General features: G+C 40.6%; 1 protein-coding gene across 2 annotated transcripts in view; it reads left to right on the top strand.

Annotated features, from left to right (window-relative positions):
- The window catches only part of NUAK1 (NUAK family kinase 1), a 48,422-nt gene extending 26,237 nt beyond the window's left edge, over window positions 1-22,185 (top strand). Inside the window, exons 3-7 of one of the 2 annotated variants that reach the window (XM_058804898.1) lie at window positions 8,701-8,852; window positions 10,154-10,219; window positions 16,503-16,622; window positions 16,926-17,058; window positions 18,130-22,185. In XM_058804898.1, the coding sequence (XP_058660881.1) occupies window positions 8,701-8,852; window positions 10,154-10,219; window positions 16,503-16,622; window positions 16,926-17,058; window positions 18,130-19,283 (1,625 nt within the window). In that variant the 3' untranslated portion in view covers window positions 19,284-22,185. Of the gene's footprint in view, window positions 1-8,675; window positions 8,853-10,153; window positions 10,220-16,502; window positions 16,623-16,925; window positions 17,059-18,129 lie in introns of both variants that reach the window. The other variant, XM_058804899.1, reaches the window with a different exon arrangement.
- Window positions 22,186-23,778: the final 1,593 nt, after the last annotated feature.

The raw sequence follows: 23,778 nt of genomic DNA, 5'->3' as shown, positions 1-23,778 counted from the left end.
TAACTTAAGATACGGTAGCACTGGGAAGATGTGTGGTTATGCAGCTGAACCCACAGGAGCTGCCCAGAGGTGAGGGTGTGACCTCAGGGGCCCTTGAGTGTGTGCTTCTCTTGAAGCTGAAGAGTACTTGTTGTGAAGTTAAGGGGCTACTACATCAAGGGCTGAAGTATTTGTATCCTCTCAAAGTTGGACTTCAAACACAAGATTTTCCTCTTGAGTGATGCATAAAGAGTGATAATATTGCTATCCCCTGACACAAAATGTTGAAGTCAGTAAATCCTAAGAGGTGGGCTTAATCTCACTAAAATTAAGCAATCCAACAATTCTGCAGTTGGTGTATGCTACAAGTCTAGCGTGCCTCTCTAGTCAAGAGAATTCAGCATCTTCTCGGTGTGGTTGGCTCCCTCCTGGGAGACCTTTTTTCAGATGAGTGGGATAAATGACATATTGGAGGCTCCTGTTGGAGTCTAGTTGACTAACTTAGATCAGATTGACTTTAAGACTGAAGCCACCCTTGAGATATTTTACTCCTATCTCACAAATTTTTACTGCAGGTTTCCAGACTGCCACTACACTCTCTATAGGTGCCAGGTTGCACAGATGTACCATGGACAATGCTGGATATCCCTGTAATAATCTTTGAAAGCTCTTTGTACTGCATTTACAAACGTGTTTTCCTTAAGTAGGATCTTGTTTAGGTATCCTTTTGACCTTCCTGTTAATAGCAATTAACCTCTGAATTTGTCTACTTGATGTAAATACAACTGTATCTTTTTAAATTGATACCAAGCAAATTAAGATCTGTGGAAACCAAACTTTTCAGTTTAGAGGTGCTTCTTTGTAACCTAATCATAAAGCATGTACCTTGCCCATTACTGCCAGGGCAGATGCACAGTTGTGACTAAAGAAATTACATCCTCTCAGCAGGGCTGTAATTGGCAATCTGTTGAGTGTGGCTGTGAGGGAAGTGCTCCTTTAAGTGACTTTAAACTCCTTGAAAGGGACTGGATAAACGAAGTTGGCTTTGCTGGCAGTGTTCTGATTTCAGCACATAAATTTTAGTTTATAGAATAATGCCCCTGTCCATTCATCTGTCTGTCTCTCCCCTGCCACTCACCCTTCCTTTGCCCTATTGCTTTTTTGCCTTGAAAACTCCAGGATTTTATAATAAAGCCTTTGAGAGCTAACATATTTTTCCAGGAGTAGCTTGAGTGCAAAATCTGCCTCATCTGGCAATACTTTATAAAAGTTAAACCAGGGAAGGAACATTCTGTGAACATTTAAACACATGTTGGGCCAATCATGAGGGTGAAGTTACACTAGATACGTTTAGGAGTGAGCTCTTGAGTCTTTGTAGTGTGAAGTACAGTTGTCTGCATGACTGTTTCTGTGCTGAAAGAGTTGTCCTTGGTCAGCATAACCATACAGAAAAGTTTGCCCTTTTGCAAAATGTACTTAAAGGTGAACCGACTATTAGCTAACATGTCTGCAGAAATGGTTTACTGAAGATCTTCCCTGGAGAATGAATAAACATTAGGATCAAAATTTGGTGCTTGTGGAACATGATGGTATTAATGTAAATGAGAAACTGAAGGAAAATGTGTGCTGAAGTGCTCTGCTGAACTGGGGCCAGGATGCTTATAAGAGTGCAGCACACTTTGCATTAACAAGGCACAAAATATGGATCTCCCAAGTGCTTGAGCTAGGTTGCATGCTTAATCAGGAGACTGGTTCAGCTCTACTTCCAAACCTCAAAGGCAACAGGAGATAATCTGACAGTGTGTAACAGCAGTGGCACAGTATTCCAGGATACTCACTGCACTTGCCAAATACATGTTCAATCTCACGTTTTGTGCCAGACTTCATGCAGCAAAGCATAAACACACTTGGTGTTTCACACACACATAGGCCTGTCTCCAGTGTGGGGAGCTGTGTCAGTCAAGTCATCATATCATCAGCAAAACCAGCTGCATTGTCAGAAATCTGCCTGTGTGGCAGCTGTTAAAGGTGTGTGGACACAAGCCATTGCTGAGGAACTGCATCCCTACAGCAGTGCTGGCCCAGACAAGTGTCTCCTGCCATCAGCTGTATGTGGACCTCAGGGTGGGACAGCAGCCGGGGCCAGGGTGGCAAAACAGTCACCTATCTCAGGCTGTGACATTTGAGAGCAATCCCAGCCTCTGTCCAAGCCTTTGCTATCTTCTGGTTTTCAGACATAATCAAAACAAACTTTGTTGCCTAATGACCCCCCCCCCCCCCCTTCTGTGTGCAAAACACCTGAAAAAGCCATGAGTCCATTTAAACATCAAGAATGTTGGAAGTTGGAAAGCTGAAATTATTCTTTTTTTTGGCCAAGAGAAAGTGCTTCTGTAGTGATACTGTTTAAACACATTTCTAATTAATTTCCTCTAATTATGTAGGCTTTTGAGTTTTGAGTGCTTTATTAACATTGTTTTTAGTTGATTACAACCAAGAACATCAAGTAATATTTCAAGTGTCTGGAGATATTAATGAAGCAAGAATAAACAAACTTAACTCTTTAGTTACCATACCTCAGCTTTATGAATTTCCTGCCATTCAGGGTGATCACCTAAACAGACTTCATCGGACATGGTATAAACTCAAATGTGTGAGATCATGGGCAGGTCTAGTTTAAATGTCAAACTGATTGCCAGCAGCGGTGAAATTTATTTTGATCTTCTCATTTACACAGTCCTGCCATAGTAATATAAATATTTGCCTCTCTGAAGTTCCTCGACATTTAAATAACATTTAAATAAAGGGGAGTTAGTGCTTGTATTCTTTGCCGAAACAAAGACAATTAGTGTAATGTGTTATTGTGACCAAATTGGTAACTGTCATTTTTCCTTCCTTCTAAAGAGCAAACCATCATAATCTGCATATCCTCAGTCTTGCTCTGTGAGAAGCAACTTCACCAAGGATAATAGATCCCATTCTGATTTAATCTCCTCACTGGGGAGGAGTAAATTATAACATGTTGTATGATTTAAAAAGATTATTGCAGGATCTTAACAACGCTCCTTTAATTAAAAAGGAGATTCAATTTGGCTGAAAAAGGCCATAATTTAGAAGAATAATTTAACACAAGTTTAGCATTAAAACACATACTTTATATCTTGATGTCTTCAATTATAGTTGAGCATATGCATAAATTTATGTGTATGCATATACGTGATATTCTCATTTGATCTGGGATATTTTCATGTCTGCTATATGCTCTGTTTAAAACAGTAATAAAATAATACTGCTGCTAAAAACCAGCTAAATTAACATTATGCCAGGGGGCTGTAAAACAGTCAAAACTACAAAAGCTGGATCAGGCTGAATTTCCAAGGTAAAAGACAGTTTTCAGTACTCGCATGACTTTTTGAAGAATAATTCAAGGCTTGTTTACGCAAGTGAGGTAAGTGGGTCATACATGAATTTTCTGAATGAAAAGGTTGTTCTAGTCTGCATCTCCGAAATTAAAAACAAACTTACTTGTTCTTTTGATTTGGCTGACCTTTAATAAAAGAGCATTTTATAGCAGTGGAAAGGTACTTCTGTCTTCGGCTGTTAGGAGAGTAATAAAAATACCACTGAATGGAAAGACACCAGATGGAAGGAATGTCAACATACTGGAACTAATTTAGGAGATTGCTCTGATAGAGAGCAAAGGCATGAGGAGAATTCAAATGGTTCCAGTGCAAAGAGATTGGCCGCCCCTCTTAAACTAACAAACTAAAATCCTTACCCCAGGGTTACATGTAAACCAAATGGAATCAGCCCACAAGGAGATAGTCCAAGAATCCTCCACCCTCAGCACTCACTCTGACTTTAGTATTCTTTGAGCTTGGAGGAAGGACTTTTTTTTTATTTTGGTAGTAAGTTAGTCCAAAGTGAATTGTCCTAATAGAGAGGTATACAGTGTACCATTAAACCTTTCTGACCGATGTTTGCAAAACCGTGCCCATCTGGGCTTTCAACAATTTTATGGTGAAGCACATCTTAGCAGAGAAGAAATATAGTGAGCGTGTTCATTTGGTGTCTTGTCCCATGAGTTTCAGAGGAGGTGATTTTGGTGTAGCTGGAGGGACAAATTTGGCCGTAGGGTTGAAAAGAAGAATGCTGATGAGCAAGAGGTCAGCCAGCTATTTGGAAAATGGAAGGCTGTAGATAGAAGCTGAGTTCATGATTTCACAGCCTCTAACTATAAATAAGTGGAGAGATTTTATGCAAGAGCTATTACTGTAGTTGAACAGCCTGTGAAAAAGGGATGGATTATTCATGTTAGAAAATGTACTTTGTCTCAGATATCTCTTTGATAGCAAAAAGTGAAATTCTTTCCCAGTTTCACATTTATGTTCTTCAAGGAACTTTGAAGTCAGCAGATTTGGTTTCAATTATGAGCCTGAAGGTATAGACTTTTTCTCTGTCACTTTTAAAAAAGAAACAAACATGTTAGAGTTAAGGGTGGGATTTAAAGAAAAGTAAGACATTTTTGACCACTGTATGTTAAGCACCCTTTGCTGCTTAGGTTCCCAAGGCTTTTGGAAACCAAAACCAAGTGGTTTTGAGCAGACCAAGCCCAAGCAAACTTGCAGCCCCTGGAAAATGCTGTTTCTGTGCGTTGCTATGGCCAATGTCTTAGTCCTTTGTTCATCTCCTGGGGATACAATCACATTTTTCCTTACACCATGATGTTCATGCTGTTCCTGCTCCTGGTTCCTGATGTGCTCTCACACTGCTGTCCCTGCTTCCTCCCCTGTGGCCACATAAAATGCAGTCATCTCCACAGTCAATCCTTCAGCTGGCAGGCTCTGTCTGCTAAGGAGTAGTAGTGATTTGCAAGCACTACTCTGCAGCAGCACTTGACCACTGTGGCTGAGGCAGTGCAGCTGCCCTCCCGCCGCATCAAGGTCTTGTTGCAGCTCTCAGAGTAACTCAGAGTGGTGCAAATAAACACAGACGCTCAGAAATAGATGACACACGGCCAGTAGCAAGCATTTCTCCTGCTGCTGTCCCCTCTAATAGATGAAGCTTGTGCCTTGTATCTAAGCAACCCCCCTATCTTGATTCTTAATTGACAGACCATCTCCCCTGCTATCCATGTATGGGTGTTGGTAATGACAGTTCTCTGCTTATCTAATTTGGCTAGCCATTTACAGAGTATTGATGGTTTGAAAGAAGCTAAAGCAGCCCCACCTTACTCATACATGGTCTCCATCCCTTGACCTTGCTCAGGGCTGAGGAGCAGGCTTATATGACATGGCTGTCCCAGAAGTAGCAAGATTTGGAAAGTTCCTGGGGTTCATCATCCTGCCAGAGTTATGCTTCTCTGCTGCTCGTAGGTGCAGCCAGGGTTCAGGCACACTTCTAGGTGAGGGTGAGTTTCAGAATGAATATGCAGTAGGATGGCAGGTTATAAATCATCTGCAACAAAAACAAAGAGTGAACCAAGTGTCCCCAAAGCTATATGGAGGCAACTCATCCATCATCAGCCCACAAGTTACAGCCCAGGTGCTAACAGGGCATTATATTTATTACCTCATTATTCTTTGCAGTAAGTCAATCCAGCTTTAATTAATGCCCTCTTCTCTTCCTCCAGCCATTGGCTACAAGGCTTTCTTGAGCATTTGTTTATAAAACTACATGCTGTGCTCAGAAGGGAAATTCAGAAGTGCCTGTGTGAAACCTGCCTGACATCCTAAATACTACTGGGAAGATTCATGGTGTACTTGGCTGATGGTGTAAGACTTGCCAGAATACCACCTTTTCATCTGCCTGATAGTCTTGACCACTAAATTCCTCTTTAAGGCTATGTGTGTGTGTGAAGACATAAATCCCACTGCCTTTCAACCTCCTCTTCCTTCAGCTGCAGCTCTCATTTTAGATTTTTCTGTCTGCTGTTCAGTTCCATCCCTGCAGAGGATAGCTCCGTGCCCACTCCTGAGGTTCAGCTGATACTGTGGAGGTGCTCTGATGTGAAATGACACAGTTGTAAAAAAATACCTCCCTATTCACCTCTGCTCCTGGGTGGAGAAACAATTTGCTGTTTAATTCTGTAATTGTTCAGCTATGATGATGGTGAGGAGGGCTCTGTAATGTCGCCTAAGTTCAAGGATAGTTTCCCTCTTAAAATTCTCCCTCGTGAAAAAGTGTGCCAGTAAACTGAAAACCAAATACGAGTTTCTGGAACAATTCTGTTTCTATTGATTCTAGTGTGGCTTTGTGACAAAAATTTGAAATTTGGAACAGGGATTTATGCTTTCCTAAATTCAGCTTGATGGTATTATCTCAGTTTCCTAGAGGGTGTAAGAGAAAATTTGAAATGGAAAGTGCCTTTGAATGCACATTCCTCCAAACCAAATGCTTTCCACCTAATTTCTGTAGAAATGTTGGAAAATATATCTGGATCAGGACTTGTATTAATATGGCAAATTACATGTTAGGATTTAAAAATTCAGAACATCAAGGATGATTTGAGAAGACTCTTAGAACTGAGTAATGAAGGCAAAACTTTCATAAAAACACAGCCTGGAAGAATGCTCTATTGTGGCAGGACTGTTGTTGCTGTTACTGTCACCAGGAGCACTGCACACCTGGTGGGGCATCAGCTTTTGGAGGAGTGGGGCAAGAAGAGCCAAGGGCAAACGTGCCTCTGAGCTGAGGGTGGTCCTCAGTTGGAACTTCCTGGGATATGTATGGGATAATTCCATGAATATGGGATATTTCCATGAAAGTACACTGAGATCATCTCTGCCATGTGGCAGCTAAACCTACATGTACGTGATACATGTTCATGCATGATACAATAACCCCTAACTCATGGAATCAGCTGGGGTTTCGGGGAATTTTGTTGTTATTGTTGTTGTGTGGTTTATGTGTTTGTTTTAAATCGTATGTCTTATATGAGAGCATTTTCAGTGATTTGTCTCAGCTTGCTATTTCTTTTTTGCCTTCTTAAAAAAGCCTGTACCTAACATTAGAGAAGCGAATGTGCTCATTACTGTTTTATTGGTAGCACATCACAGCACTTCCCTGTATGACATGGAGCATGCTCAGTTTTTCCCAGACAGTATCAGTCTGTGTTTCTTGGAGAGGATACTGTATGTATAATCCATCCAGAGACGGCTTTCCCAGTTTCCGAAGTTTATTGCTAATGAGGATGCACATAGGATATAATCACTGGCAGAGGCCTCTGCTTCGGGGTACAGTGAGGCCAGCAGACAAGTAAGCAGCCAATTTTATCTGGCTGTTTGCTCTCTCTTTTATCAGAGCTGTTTGGCTGGGATTCAGGGGTGTTAGAGTGAACTGCAGAGGCTTTGGCTTGTAGATTTGAGTGACAGAGTGTGAGAGGACATGAGACAAGGCCTAAGAGAAGTAAATATCTGTGTGTTAAGAGAGGCAGCTTCACATTTCACTGCAAAAGCTGAAGCTTAATTCTGTTTTTTTTAAATCACCAAAGACTACTGGCTGAGCTTTGATAAAGACATATAGGAAGGCATCATTACAGTTGGGCTTGTCAAAACTAGCATCTATTTGTAATAGATCCTTTAACCTCATTAATTTGTATTTGCCTTGCTGCCAGTGTGACCAGGGCTGCCACAGATAAAAAGAAAGGAAAAATCACCATGTTTTCATATGGCAGTGGTTACTTATGACAGGTGCAGGAAGTTTCCAGTGGGTTGCAATGGATTTTCAGTGACACAAGAGAAGAGCTATTTAGCAGCCAGGAAAATACAGCAATTCCAGACTATTAACAGCCTGCTTTACTAGATTAAATATTAGTTATCTGCCACTCACGGTGAAGTCCTTGACAGTATGTGACACAGCATACTCTCAGCCCCGAAGAACAGTCAGGCTGTGACGTGGATGAGATGATTTTCCTTGCTCTGCTTATGCTGGCATTGTGCATTGCTGCCAGCTCTGCACAAGTGACAGAGGATTACAGCATTCAGTCTGTGACATGCAGTGGGACACATGGTAGGGGCAGGAAATAAGGAAGCTTGAGGAAGAACTGTTTGCATGAGACAAGGTACAGAGCCATACTGACAAGAGCTATACTGCTCTGGAGGTGCTGCAGCCATAGCAAGTTCAGGTGTCCATGCCCGCTACGCTGTCACAGAGAGTTGGGATGGAGGAGGGCACATCCATCAGTTGGATACTTGTTGGATTTTGGTGGTAGGTGAAAGACAACCAACAGTCATTGTAAGCCAAATGGCAATCTTGTTTCAGTTACTGAAGACAAGAATGTATTATGCCTTCTATGAGCCCTTTCCAAACCCTTTCCTGTCTGCTTCTATCCTCTGGCCTCAAGTGAGCTACTTGTACAAGGAATTCTGTGCTGGAGCTGGAGCTGGTATTCATATCTTACTGGCACAAGTGTCCACTTCACCTCACCTCACTCTTTTCCACCTTGTAACCCCGTATTATTTGAGACAAAGAGGTTCATGTAGCCATATGAAAGAGAGGATAAACTCAATTTCCTTCTCTTGGTCTGAGGTGTTGTAATCTTCCTCTGGCAAAAAGTAGCTTTGGAACTTGCTTTTTTGCAGTGACATTTGTTAGTACATCTTTCCAGGCGTCAGTGGTGGTCTAGGATGTGATCAGACATCCCGAGTCTTCTTCACTCTTTCAAGTGTCAATTTTAAAATGTATTAAATCAACTGTAGGGGTTTTTTCTTTTCTTCTGTGCAGTGTTTGAAAATAAAGATAAAATTGTGATCATCATGGAGTATGCAAGTAAAGGAGAGTTGTACGATTATATCAGTGAGAGGCGGCGATTAAGCGAAAGAGAGACAAGACACTTCTTCCGACAAATAGTCTCTGCTGTGCATTACTGCCACAAGGTGAGCAAAGGATTTAATGGTAAAAAATGCGGTTTCAAGGCTGATTACTGGCATATATTTCAAAGCATGTCTGAGGCAACAGCATTCATTATTAAGTATCAGAATACATGATTTTATCAGTACAACAGAAGATCTTCATTAAAAGCACTACACTGAACTAGTGCCTTTTTAAAGACTAATGATGTTTTCCTGTGCTATGACAGATACCAGACACACCCTTACTTTAGGCAAACCTTGCATTTTTGCCTTTAAAATATTTCTCCTGACATTTAAAAACTCAAAAATTACAACATCAACTAAAGAAGGCATCCCATATAACCAGCTTTAATATTAATGCATTCAAACAAGTGTTAGTTTGCAATTTGAATATACTAGTAAACAACTTTAGAATAGGAGATATATGAAAGAAAAAGCCAAGAGAAAGCTGTGAGGTTCATGCATGAGCTTTAGTACATACTCATTCTGGATAGGTAAAAGTAACTTTACCAGATGTAGCAGGAAAGATACCATTTGCTAATGACCTTACCCATCATGGTATCCACTTGGAATAACAAATCAAGCAATTAAACCCAAGGTAGCTGACTGGCTGTCATCATGGACCTTTTATTTCTGTTTATGAAACAACTGCATAGAGCCAAAACTCGTTTGAGGTTAAAGGCATTGAGCAGCTAACATAATTTTAATTTGAATTCTTAAAACACTTAACAAAATCTCATAAAAAATGGGATTTCTCAAAGTCCTCACTGCATAGTGCTGAAAAGCTGCAGTGCCATTCCTGATGCATTTAATTTTCCCAAGTTTCTGTAAAGAAGGTTCTGACCTAGACCCAGTCTGTTTGCTTCCATCTCTAACATTTACAATCCTTTGGGATTATAACTCCCCCGATCCATGATCCACATGGCTACTCATGGAGGAATGTGGACTTTTATAGGGGCTAACGTCATTGACAGATATTGGTTTCTCGTGTCTGGGAAGAATATCCTGCTTTCACACAGTGGGGGCAGGATCCAGGATGAAATTCAGTTCTGAAAAGACACGCCCCAGCCATCTGCGCCCCCCCCCCGCTCTGCCCCCACCCCCTGATGTTTCAGAGTGTCTGTGGGAGGACAGATTCCAGTCATTCTTCCCTTAACCACACACCAAGGGACTAATACAGCGCCTGCCGCTAGTCACTGGGCCGTGAGTGTTATGACAGTGAAATCAGCCCTGAAATGTAGATGCAAAGACCACCCTGCCAGCTCACCTTTAATTTTTCCAATATTTTCTCATGTTCTTCCCCATTTTCTTCTTCCTTGTTTCAGAATGGTGTTGTCCACAGAGACCTAAAATTGGAAAACATTCTTCTTGATGACAATTTTAATATTAAGGTAAGATTCTTTTTCTCAGTTTCTTAGAATGGATTTGCATGTTTTATAACATTTTTACCCAAGGCATTAGAAGAGCCATTGTTATGGTAACAGCTACTAAGCAACAGCATCTGGCAAGAGGCTGGAGGTTGGGGGAAGACAGCCCTGATTGCCAGTAATACACACTAAATGAAGTATTGCATACTTTGGAGGTGAAAGCCCTGTCCTGCCACACAAAGGCCACGATTCTCAATGCAGTATCTACCCACTGGTAGAAAACAGCAGAGCATTTCGTGCAATCGCTCTTATTGTACAAATCATATTATTGCTGGCTGCTTCTGAGGCTAGGAAAAAACTGTTCTGGTCTACAGGGTTCAAGTGCCTCCTACAGAATAGTCTGAATGTTCTTTTGATCATGGCTGGAAAATAAGCAAATAGAGTTTCAAAATAAACCTAGTAAAGCACATGTGCTTCATTAGGAAATGGCCTTGGAACTTCAGACACAAACGTATACTTTGGGTAGTGATGTCAGTGATGTCATTTCCATGCCAGTTCTCCCCAGTGAAAGCATAAGAGTGACTTTTTTTCCTGTCTTTTTTTTCTATTGTTTATAGCTGTAGCACAAAGTTAAATAATGCAGAGATTTAATTTCCATAGTAATTTCCTACATATATATATATATATATATATATATATATATATATATATATATATATCCTATCTGTATTCCTTTATAAAATAAGTGTAATTTCCAAATGGCTGAATCTGTTTCACTTTCAACCTTTTTCCTCCTTGGGTAGCTGGATGTAAGGGTGGCTGGATGTGCTCATCCATAGACAAACAAGCAGAGGGAGGAACACCAAAGAGTTTCTGCTGATGCTTGAGCATCCTTATTTAATTTAAAAAGTAATCAAGGAGCTGCTTGCGTAACCCAGTACCTAAATAGCCTGGGTCTTCCTTTTGTCTCCAGTGAAAACCCTGGGGCTGTAGGCACTGCCTTCTGTGCTTCACACTGGAGAGATTGCCTTCATTTTGAGCTGATGTGCAATGGAAGTGGAAAGTAACATGTGGTAGCTGCCATCTGTGTAATGCTGATGACAGAAGCTAACTTGGATCAGCTAGTGGATTAAAGACACATAAATATGCGGTTTCCAAAAATAGTCTTTTACAGAAGGCCCATCCAAGGCAATATTTGGATGTTTTGCTGTTAGCATCCAGTGTTGGAGCAGACCTCCCCTCTCCTGTTCCTACAGGGACACTGTCTGCAGCAGCCAGAGCTGTTCTCAGCAGTGCTGAAAACAAAAAGTAGCCTTTCGAGGACATTGTATACAAATCAGGCTTCCGCAGGCAGGATGACCTTTCTTTTCACATTACATGCCAAATGATCTTCCCAGCTAATCAGAGAATTCTTGAGAGAAATGAGGAATTTGTGGAATTTGCTAGCTGTGGAGAGCTGGATCTCTGCACTGTGGTCCTCATATGCAAAACCAGTTATTTCCTCAAGCCTCTGGGGAGCTGATCTTTGTCAGACAGCTCTGCTCCTGCCTCTCTGTCCTTTATGGGAGTTGTTCACCTGTGGGTAGAGCGGAAGGATGGGGCAAGGACAGGTGGCTTTGTCTGGTCCGCACTTGGAGCTGACCCAAGGGCTTCAGAACCACAGATGCATTTCAGCTGCCATAGCAAGTGGCACTGTTGGGAAGAAATTCAGGTGGCAATGCCTCCTCACATACCTTGCAGTCATTTGGACAGGCTTTTCTTGAGGGTTTCCCTTTCCTGACTTGCATTGTGTTTAAACTGCTGTAGGTGTTTTTCACATTTCCAGCCTTTCCTCAGCTACATCTCTTCACTGTTAAGGCTTCTGAGCAGTCAAGGCTGCCTTGGCATGGGGAAGTGGCTTCTTGGCTGTCCCCTAGTCACTACTTGTGCAAAGGGTCTCATGAAACTGAAAAACAGACTGAACTCAGGAAGGTATTGGTATTTCATACATCTTACAGTCAATAGTGTTTGAACTTGGATTGCTTCAAGAGATGCATAATGGTATGATTTTTCTTTTTCTCTCTGCTCTCTTTTACTAAATCTTGTGACTAAGGTCAGCTTTGAATACTTGATGGTAAACATACAGCCACTATTTCCCTGATGCTGAGGTTTTGAATATGTTGCTGTGGTTTCTGTGTTACTTGCACAGAATTTTACTTCCCACTTTTTCTTTGTTTCACTAAACAGTAACCGTTGGCAAGGAAACACATATGGAACTGTAAATTATTTATTAGGAGGAAATTTATCAGGTCCACATTCTGAGAGTACTTACACGTGGTTTGTTCAGGCAGAAAAAAATTGCAGGCATTTGGTATTGACTGAAGGCTTCAAATACTCAGGGGAAGGCATTTTCTAGAAATGGTTTGATAGTATTATCTGTACTTTCCTAGTATTTATATTTCATTCAGTGAATTACAAACACAAAATTGGTAGTTTGATTTTAAGAATGATAAAATTAAAGGAATCTCTTCGTTCTTGGGTGCAATGTGCAATTAAATACATGTTTCTGATGAAGCCAGTGATCTATGCATTATGATTTAAAAAACATGTCATAATAATGTGAAGAAAAAAATGATGTTGTAAAAATAGATCCCTGTATAGCAGCTTAAATAATACTTTTAAAACAGGGAATAAAGAAGACAATCCATTAGAAATTATTATCCAACTTAAAAGGGTCCCAAGCCATTTTACTTGTTACTACACTAACTCGGAGACCATTCTTAAGCTTTAGATAATTAAATGAAGGTCATGAAGGAGTGTGGAGACATAAGAAGGAGTTTGTTTTGTTTTTAAGAGCTGTGATGGTGAGTAAAAATCTCTGGAAGCAGAGTCATGTTAGAGTACAGCAACAAGGAAACACCAGTGTCTGGAAGCACAAAAAGTACATATTTTGAAGACTTCTGCATATCCACAGGCCAGAGATGGAGTGCAATGAGAGGAAAAAGTGATCCAATCTGTGGTGTATTACTAGGTTTTTTATGGACTTGTATGCAGTACTATTTCCTGCAGACTTTTACTGAGAACAACTAAATGCAGCAGACATAAATGAATCAAATGAGCTTTAAACACTTCTGAGACTGAACATCCTTATTCAAAGTAGGGATGAGAACAGTTCCTGGGCTGGGAATTGCAGCTAAAAGAGATGTCTAGCAGAGTTTGACATAACCGTATGATCAACCCCAAAGTGACAGAAGAGTAGAACAATGCAAGTGTAACAGTAACATAATCCTGCTAACTGCTCATTCTCTTGGGCTGGTAAGGGGACACCAATCAGACTAACCACTAAAAACCCACGAGGGTTTTGTGTAAACAGACTAAATGTATGGAATTGGGATTTACTTTGCTGGAAGTCTCACCAAATGCACATATATTTCATTTGCTTTAAGAGACGTAATTATTTCTCTATCTGCACTACAGAGAGACAGATTCTTAAGTGGGATAAAGCTGACAATTTCCATGAGTGTGAACTTCGTGGAATTTACATTCCACACTTCAACAATAACTTACATCTGGTTTAACATAGCTATCAATAAATATGAAACATATACTCCTGAAGCAAGAGGAATGGAAGTCCACTTTTCTGCTCCTCCCAGTTTAGGAAGTTTTTTTGACTTAGTTCCATTTAAGTGCCAAGAACATGAAGTAATGTTGGCTTCTATTAATCTTGTTTTGGGGGGGGCATGACAATTTTAATGGGAAAAGCTGATAAACATCAGTCTGTGAGCATGGGAGTGGATTGTAACATAAATACTCTTTTCCTGAATGGTCAAAATGAAAACATGAATGCCCAAGTCTGAGAGTTTCTTAGAGTGAACAATGGCATGTATCGCTATATGTGTGCATGTGTGTGTATATATATATATATATATAAATATATAATATCTTTATATATATTCATGCACATCCATATGCATTTTATACATTCCATGGTGTTAAGGGAATGTATTTTCATAAGGAATCACACTGTGCAGTGTTTGTCCTTGTCTTAGCTGCATCCTGAACTAAAATAAAAATCAGTGACCAGCACGAATTTTTAACACTGAAATGATCCCATTCTTCCCCTGATTGACAGGGCAGACTTCATAAGGCTTAAAATCAACTTCCTGCAAGCCAGGCAGGGTGACTTGATAAGAAAGTGGAATTTAAGGCAATTAAGTGCAATCTGAGCCATGAGAATATGTTTTCAGACTGCAATTCAACACCAGCTGTTTCAATGACATTCCAACCATACAATGAAGATTTTACAAACAGCATGTATTTAAGGGTTGAATTTTCTGCTGTTGGTTGATAATACGCTGTCTGAGGGACTGAGTGGATTCAATCTATGAATGAACATGTTGAGATGAATTTAAATTAATGAACAGAAATCAGCTGCTCTTTGATCAGGATAAATACAGATTGTCAGTGAAACACCTGCACAAGCAGAATATCAAAATAGGGAAGAGTGAAGCAGGAAATCTCGTATCTGACTTGTGACTTTAAAATTTGTGTAAAAAGGATATATAAAAAGTTTGTATTTCTAACGCAAAAGTACCTAACAACTATATATCTATTTCTGCCAGTTCATAAAGCATATATGTGTTCCTGTTTTCATCTCAACTGTGTCATTTTTCAATGTAACTGTACTAGTTGAGGTAGTAGAGACAAAGACTTAACCTTTTCCAAGAGTTCACTGAACAATGTAATTCAACAGGTATTAGAGGCATTGATGATACACATTTTAAAAAGCCAAGAGTGAATGATGGTGCTGGCGAGTCCTTTTCTTTCCCACTCACTTTGTGTTCTCATGAATTTTCTCTGGTGAAAATTCCTACGATTTAATTTCTTTCTGGTAGAAAAGACATTAATAAGGTGAAGAAAACCCAGAGAAAATTCCCGTCTTTTATATCTACAATATCTTTTTTATGCCTGTGCTTTATGGCTTTTATGTAGGCATTATGTTGATTGTGGGCAGTAATACAAGTATCTCTGGGAAGCAGAAGCATTTGGGTTTTAAACAAGATGAAAATGAGATGTGTTGCCTTGTGCTATGTTGTATTTTCAGGGACCCCCGACGAGGGAAGGAAAGATAAATCTGACTCCATGTTCTTAGAAGGCTAATTTATTATTTTATTATCTATATTATATTAAAGAATACTAAACTCTAAACTATACTAAACTATACTAAAGAATACAGAAAGGATACAGACAGAAGGCTAAAAAGATACTAATGAAAACTCGTGACTTCTTCCAGAGTCCTGGCACAGCTTGGCACTGATTGGTCATTGAGTAAAAACAATTCACATGAAACCAATGAAACAACCACCTGTTGGTAAACAATGTCCAAACACATTCCAAAGCAACAAAACACAGGAGAAGCAAATCAGATAATTATTGTTTTCATTTATCTCTGAGGCTTCTCAGCTTCCCAGGAGAAAATCCTGGGCAAAGAGATTTTTCAGAAAATATGACAGTGACAGTGTAGAGAAACAAAGAAAATGCTGAGGTTGTGGGAGTATTTAGTGTTGCTGTCATCAGCCTTTGTTTTGTAAGAACAAGAACAGAGAATTGAAGTGAACAAAATATTTGGACCTGATCCTGCACTTTTCTGGAATATTTCTGGAATATTTGGCACTATTCCCAACAGTCCCAAGGGAAGTTTTGTTTGTGTTGGGCAAGCCAGATTTGGGCCTGTTGTTTCCAGTTAGGAACCAGACTTGTGTTTATTATCTCATGATAGACATCTTGTGATAGACATCTCATGGGCTTAACAGCTCAGATTCCTCAGACCCATGTCCCTGAATCTGGAGGAGTGAGTGACTGCCTTGCTTTGCCCCTTGTTCAGGCATAGCTACATTCCAGATGATTTAAAAAATCACTTTCTTCCAGTAATGCTCTAGCTTCCTGCAACACTCCTGCCTCCCTCCTCCTGTTGAATTTGAAGGTCGTGGCTTTTGGCTTGCATGAGTGTGATAAGAAGGGTGGTACTTTCTGCTTGCTTTCCTTTTGTATTAGTAACTATACAAGATGAAGAGCAGTCAATGGACAGCAAGCTTCCCAGTATGAGATTGTCTTTGCAGGCATACGCAATTCATCCAGGATAAAATTACCAGCTGATGATTGTACAGTTGGTGGCCTTTAGAGGGATCTTTAGAGAGAAAAGTAAAACCGACATTGAGTTTTTCCCTATGGCAGAAACAAATACAGCTAAGTCTTTCCTAATAAAGGATTTTTTGTTACTTTAAGAAATCATTAATATTACAAATGCCTTATGCAATTCTGTTTACAGATTGCTGATTTTGGACTCTCCAACCTTTATCATAAAGACAAGTTTCTGCAGACCTTTTGTGGAAGCCCACTGTATGCTTCCCCTGAAATAGTTAATGGACGGCCTTACAGAGGCCCAGAGGTAAGAAGGGTCAGTTTTTCTGTGGTGATATGGGGATGTCTTTGATGATAATGTTCTTGAGAGGGAGTCTTAATGCAAATGTTACTGTACATGTGAGTTCACTTGGATCTGTCCTGTATTTGAAGTTCTTAAGCTGCTTCACTTTTGTTTACATTGCCTGTGGGTGGTTAGTGAGATGTTAGATACCATTTTGCCCAGCAGTAGTTGCAGCTGGACATGATGCTGCTCTTCTGGTGCTAATGGCATTGAGAAGGGCAGGGATCAACTTTCCTGGGCTTCACACATATTGTGTCTGTATTTCAGGTTGACAGCTGGGCCCTTGGTGTATTGCTTTACACTCTGGTTTATGGAACGATGCCCTTTGATGGCTTTGATCACAAAAATCTCATCAGGCAGATCAGCAGTGGAGAATATCGTGAGCCAACACAGACCTCAGGTATGAAAAAGGAGGGAGAGCCATGTACTGAGCTGACAGCAGTTCAGAATGGAGCATTTTGTTTGGCCCCTTCCAACATGTTACAGTGTCATTTTAGAATGATGTACGCCCAAAGAAAAAATCTCATTCTCCTACTGAGTTCATCTGCTATAAATTCCCATCTGGGTGCAGCACTTTCCAAAAGCCCTTTTGAAATTTAAGTTTTGTAGCAGATAGATTTTGTTGCCTTGGGGAGCTGTAATGGGCTCTTTTCAGTAGATCTGTGACAGTGGAAGGTCTGTTAGCTATTGCAAGTGGAATTGTTCAGACAAGCTGTAAACTTGTCCAACATACTGGTCAGTCCTCTCACTACACTTGGGCTACCACAAGCAGCGAGAAGGTGAATGGTCAGAGCAACACAGTCTCTTATTAAAGAAGGCAGTCCAAAATCTGAATTAATGCCCCTGTGTTCACATTGGCGTCGAGGATAGCTCATTAAGCAGTCATGTGACAGAAGAGTAGCAACTAAGTCTGGCTCATGGATTATAATGACTCCTTCCAGCCTTAAATATCTATCCAAATATTATATTTAAATGAATATTTATCTTGTTTTGGTTGTTTGCCATTCCTTTCAATTTTCTGTCTTCTCTCTCTCTATATGGAAATAAAGCTTTACAATACACAGAAGACTACATTGTTCATGGAAAAAGTAAATACAGAAGCAATAATGTGTAGATAATTTAAAATACCCCAATTTTGTTTTATTTTCCTCTAAGTTTTGTCATTAGAATCAATAGGTTGGTGACTTCCTTCAGTAATATGGAACTATTAACTATCTAATACAGTATAAACATTAATTTGTTGGATAGCCCAGAGTACATTTTCCAGAGTGAATCATATTCTTCTGATAAAATAGTGCTCAGAGGCATTTTCCATCATTGACTGACAGTCAAAGCCGTGTTCCTTTTCACTTTCTCTGTAGTATGGAGCATTATTTTTGCTCATTTGATTGTCTTCACACTTTCAATTTAAACTGACAAACCTAAGAATGCCCATGTTCTAAAAATGTTACATGCCATTCTTCACCCATAGATGCTCGTGGTCTTATCAGGTGGATGCTGATGGTGAACCCTGAACGCCGAGCAACCATTGAAGATATTGCCAACCACTGGTGGGTTAACTGGGGCTACAAGAGCAGTGTCTGTGACTGTGATGCCATGAGGGACTCCGAGTCCCCACTGCTGGCAAGGTTCATTGATTGGCATCACCGTTCTACTGGCCTCCAACCAGAGACTGATACCAAAATCAAGTGCCTTTCTAAGCCCAAAGGTCCTGAAGTCACACTAGAGAGACAAAGGTCTCTGAAAAAATCAAAAAAGGAAAATGACATTTCACAGTCCATCCAGGAAGGAGGAGCTGAAAATGCAGCCAAACCAACCTCCAAGAGACCCAAAGGCATCCTGAAGAAAAGGAGCAACAGTGAACATCGCTCTCACAGTGCAGGTTTCATTGAAGGAGTTGTCAGCCCAGTGTTACCCTCTGCTTTTAAGATGGAGCAAGAGTTGTGTAGGACTGGTGTGGCCATTAAAAGTGTTGTAGAGGGAGAGGTAGCTGGCAAATATGGCACTAAGCAGTCTTCACTAATGCCAAAAAAAGGAATCTTAAAGAAAACTCAGCAGAGGGAGTCTGGCTATTACTCCTCTCCAGAAAGAAGTGAATCTTCTGAACTCTTGGACAATAATGATGAGACAGTAAACAGTGACACTTCTCCAGGGGTCACAGAGCCATCCAGAAATGGGTCTTACAGCCATTCCTGCAGGCGTAAGGGCATCTTGAAACATAACAGCAAGTATTCTACCAACAGCATTGAACCTGCTTTGATTAGCTCTGACACACCAACGCTGGAGGCCATGGAAGAAATGGTCTTGCCTGGGGACACATTACCTCGAAGTTACAGTCGCCCTTCCAGCGTAATTAGTGATGACAGTATTTTGTCCAGTGACTCATTTGATTTGCTGGATTTGCAAGAGAACAGGCCAAACAGGCAGAGAATACGGAGCTGTGTCTCTGCTGAAAATTTCCTCCAGATCCAAAACTTTGAAGGACTTCAGAACCGCCCACGGCCACAGTATCTAAAGCGTTACCGCAACCGTCTGGGGGACAGCAGTTTTTCTCTTCTCACAGACATGGATGATGTGACTCAGGTCTACAAGAAAGCCCTAGAGATCTGCAACAAGCTCAACTAGCAGAGGGAAGATGGAAAAGGGAGGGAAGGGAGTTATTTGTGTACCTTTATGATGGAGTAAGCCAGGTCACTGATTTGCTGACAATGGTAGGTTTTGATTCAAAGGAGCTGGCTGTACCTACTTAGCTGAACTCCAAGTAAAGTTACCCCAAAGCCATCTCACACTTCTCTAATTTTATGTCCTCAAAATTTTACCTACCTGACCAGAGAAAAACCTTTGGTCTTTGTATCTGTGATGAAAGCACATCAGGAGCTAGCAGACAAAAGCATCAAGACTTGATGGCTCAAAGTCAAAGCTAGACAGAGTTAAAACTGGAAGTGAGAGACACATATTTTGAGAGGTTTGTAATTAATATTAGATAAGCTTATTGAAGAGATGAGCTGAATTCTTTAGGTCAGATTTGGATGCCTTTTAGAACAAGAGGCTTTATTTCCCTCTGAGGTTATTTGTCTGGGTACTGTGCTCAGTGGGAATCTTTGGCTTGCATTATGCAGGACATCAGGTGAAGTGGTCATCGTGGTCCGTTCCAGCAGAGTGACTTGAGAGGTTCTGAACATGTTCTAAGATAATTTGAGAGACTTGCCCAAGAAAAACCTCATGAGGTGGTTGTGGACAAGCAATGGAGCAGGCATTCATATCTGGACCTTCCACAGTGACCAGACCCATTGCTCTTCAGTGGGTAGAAAGTTCTAAAATTGTTTCCAACTAGCAGCAAAAACAGAGCCACAGAAATGATAATGGCAACTGGAAGGAATGGATGTTATCAGCAGCTAAATGACCTTTTAAGGCATTTCAATCCATATGTTCAATCTGTGACTCTTTCGAAATGGCCAGCTAGATGAATGCCCAGAAAAAGATGGATCTGACAAAGGGTGCCAAGGGTTAACTGACCCTCCAGTCTAGAGTTCAGTCACTATCAGCAAATTGTGCCACCTTGCTGCTACCTTGTAGTATTTGGGGGTGACGGTAGTTTGCAACCAGAATGTTAGGTAACAAAAAGGTTGTAGAACGTAGGAAATGGATAGAGGTCAGAAAGTTAATGGGAAGATGCCTTTCTGCAAATGAAAATGTGTTTAGGTTGGTGTTAACAGAGCAGAAAGAATTGAATGATGAAATGATAATGGTAGATTTAATAACAGAGTTAGCATAAAGTTGTGGGGCTGCCTCTATCTAGTGTAGCTGATACTGAGTGTGCAATGATACTAGTTTGAAAAAAAAAGGATATGCATTTGTGTTCTCAGACATATCCAGCCATCCAGACCTTAGGCTTCAACTCCCATAAAGGTACCATGTGGGTCTACTGGATTACCTGAATGTAAGCCTATGTCAGAAAGGCACTGTGTGTTTGACAGGCCTGGGCAAACTGGAATCTTCAGGCCCATTTCAGTCTCATTTCCATGAGCACATTGCCCCTGGCTTTCTTGGAGGTGCACTCGTGTGATTAAATAACAGGTTTCAGCTGATGATGTCAAATGATCCACAGCTGCAAAACTTGTATCCACACTCATACCCAGAGCAGGGGGGCATGGGACAAGTTCTGATCTCACTCCCGCCCTGTAAATGGAACTGTAAGCAGAGTTTGACCCACTGTGTCCCAAATTGTAGAGATGGTGCAGAAACTGAATAGAGTTCCTCTGGGGATTCCTTGGGAACTGGGGATAAGTCCATATATCGATGGCATCTGGGACCAGGAGCAATTTCATTTGCAGATTCCTCTTATTCAGTGTGTCATGGTACTTAAGTCTGCTCGTTCCTCCTAAAAATCAAGTGGGCTACCTAGCATAAAGACGAACCAGCTTGAATTTCCTAAATCACTTAATCTGTGGAGAACCTTTACCTTTTACATATCCACTTACACTGGACCAAATTTGACTCTGAAATAAACGGCGTCAATACCATGAAATCTCTGAGAGATGTACTCTCAGGTGGTCAAGTGAAATCTGGCCCACTGTCATTTGCTCAGGAAGGGCAACTGCAGGTCACAGATGTGTACCTCTCTGTATGATATTCAGACATCTCATCTTCTCTCACAAGCCCTGCATGTGCTCTTTTACCCATCCCAAACCAGCACCATTTTGCAGTGTGTTGATTTAACAGGTTTGCTGTCGTGCATTTTAAAATGACTCAACATAGCCTCCATGGCCTTTCTGAAAAAAAGGTGGATGTGCCTTGCAGCCACGGCTTTTAACTCATGCCCTGAGATGTAAGAGCTGCATCCTCAGCTGGTGTGAGTCAGTGCTCTCCCGTGCAGTGCTGTCCAGTGCATCACGCCTTCCGTGCACATCTAGCACTAAACTTTGAGTGGAGTTACAGAGATTTCAGGATGAAGGGAAAGGAGCTCAGCTGGCTGTGGTAGGGAAGTGAGGAGCACCCTGAAGGCTCCTATCTCCGAGACTTTTGCCCAGGCCTGCTTCCTTGTGTACAAATGTGAACGAGTGAGTGACTGCTTGCTGCCAAACTGGAAATGTTACGTAGGGATTTACTGGCATGTTACTGGCATGTTACATGTTTACTGGCATGTTATCATTCCTAGAAGAGAAGAAAAAAACTTGACTGCACATTGTTACTATTAGTGTTGTGATTCTTATTTAATTTTTTTTGTAATACAAAGTCAACTTTTTTATTTGAATTTGTCTTTTTTTTATTTATTGGTCTGAAAGCCATTTCAAAGTTATAATAATATATTTGGTGTAATTTAATTGGTGCAACATTATTTTACAGCTCCAGCCAAAATTGTTTGGTGTTATTTTTTGGGGTTTTTTTTGTTTTTTCTCCCAATCCTTGGTTGGTTTGAGCTCTTCGAGGCACACAGGGAAAAACGCTGGATAATCACCCGAAGTGTTTGTATTTTTAATCTGATACTGGTTTTTATTAAATAAAATGAAATTACTGTAACTGTGAACTGTCTCTCTGTCTCCCTTTTATTTTTCACTGTACATCAGCATGAGACAATGCCAAATGGTAATGAACTTGTCATGCAGAAATACAGCAGCATCTCAGCACTTTGTACCAAGTTGTTTATGCAAACCTCCTTGGCTCATTTGTGCATTTGAATATAATGTGGGTGGCCACAGAGACTCCCTTTCTCTGAAGTATTTGGCACTGCAAAGCACACAGAGCTTTCAGCTCTAGAAAAGTTTGGTGGAGAACAGTCGGCCGGGTGTTGTCTGTTGAAAATAAATGAGGTTTGTGGGCCAGGTGTGCTGTAGGTGAGACAGAACTGGCTGAGCAGACAGAGCACAACTCATTTGTAGCTCAGAGACAGATGGTCATGGTCCTTTCTCCTCCCCATCTGGGAAGGAGCAGTTTATTGACAATGTTTTTGTTGGTAAAATTTAGGGGGTTTGAGCAGTAATTTGATCAAAAAAGACTGATGGCCATTCACTGCTGTCGAATTTGGTCACTGTTGAATTTGGTCAGATGGCTTGGAACAGACAGAACAATCAGCTAGTGAGAGGGTAAAAAGGGGAGTCAGTTTTCTTTTTTTGGAATCTCTGCGATCACTAGAAGGCTTTAGATTGTTTTTCTTGGAAAACAAATGGACATTATAAGGGAAGCTGGATGTTAGGTATGCTGTGTGTGCTGGGGACTTGTTAAAATAAAGGAAATGGTTGGCAATGTCTTTGGTCTTTTGGTCTTTGTATTGGCTCTAAACAAGACACCATTAAGCTTCACCCTTGATGCAGCCAGCCAAGATACCTGTGGTATATATTCTGCTTTTTTTTTAATTATAGGCAGTTTGGATTAGGATCCAAGGTATGGATATTATGAAAAAAGAAAAAGGCTTTAATTGTTCTAATTCATTTTATCTCTCTTGAGCTTTTTAAAACAAGAAGCCGTGGCTGTAGCTGCTAGATTACAACCACTTAAAACCCAGTGGGAATAAAGGGAAGAAGCCAATAATACAGAAGGGTAGGCAGACGTTAATACATTACAAAAGGAATGATTATCTGCTGTGTCCTAATTGAGTCAGGAATTATGAGGTGTATAGTCAAAGTCAGCATGCCTGTTCTTGCACCTGAGGTGAATAAGGTCTAATTGTGCTGGTGGTGGAAAATATACTGCAAGTCTCTTCTGTAACAGCAATTATGAAACAACTTCTTTTTTCTTTTTAACACACTAGTTAAAAAGTGAAGCTGAGGGCAAACTATTTGTTTAATTTTAAAAATAATTACTTTTAGAAAGTTCTGGATGGCAGGGCATGATGCATATTTGTGGCAAGCTCTGAGGTGTAATTATGTACATGTTTGTACAGCTCTGATTGCACAGCTCTAGGGTGGGGTGGGAGCTCAGAGTTTTAATTTTCCTGTTTAGTACAGAAGATAAGTGCAGAGCAATATGCCTTAGCTGAAGTTACATAGTAAATCTGTAGACAGACCTAGTCTTCCTTTAGTTTACTGCATAGGCATTCGAGTGGTTCTCAGAAATTGTTGGGTTTTATGGTTTGGGCAAGGCAGGAGCAAGGAAACGAGAGGAGCATTTTTAGTTACTGCAG

This window comes from Ammospiza caudacuta, chromosome 5 (assembly GCF_027887145.1).
Source record: "Ammospiza caudacuta isolate bAmmCau1 chromosome 5, bAmmCau1.pri, whole genome shotgun sequence".
NCBI lineage: Eukaryota > Metazoa > Chordata > Aves > Passeriformes > Passerellidae > Ammospiza > Ammospiza caudacuta.
The sequence above is the reverse complement of the archived record's forward strand: the minus strand, read 5'-3'. Positions and strand labels throughout refer to the sequence as shown.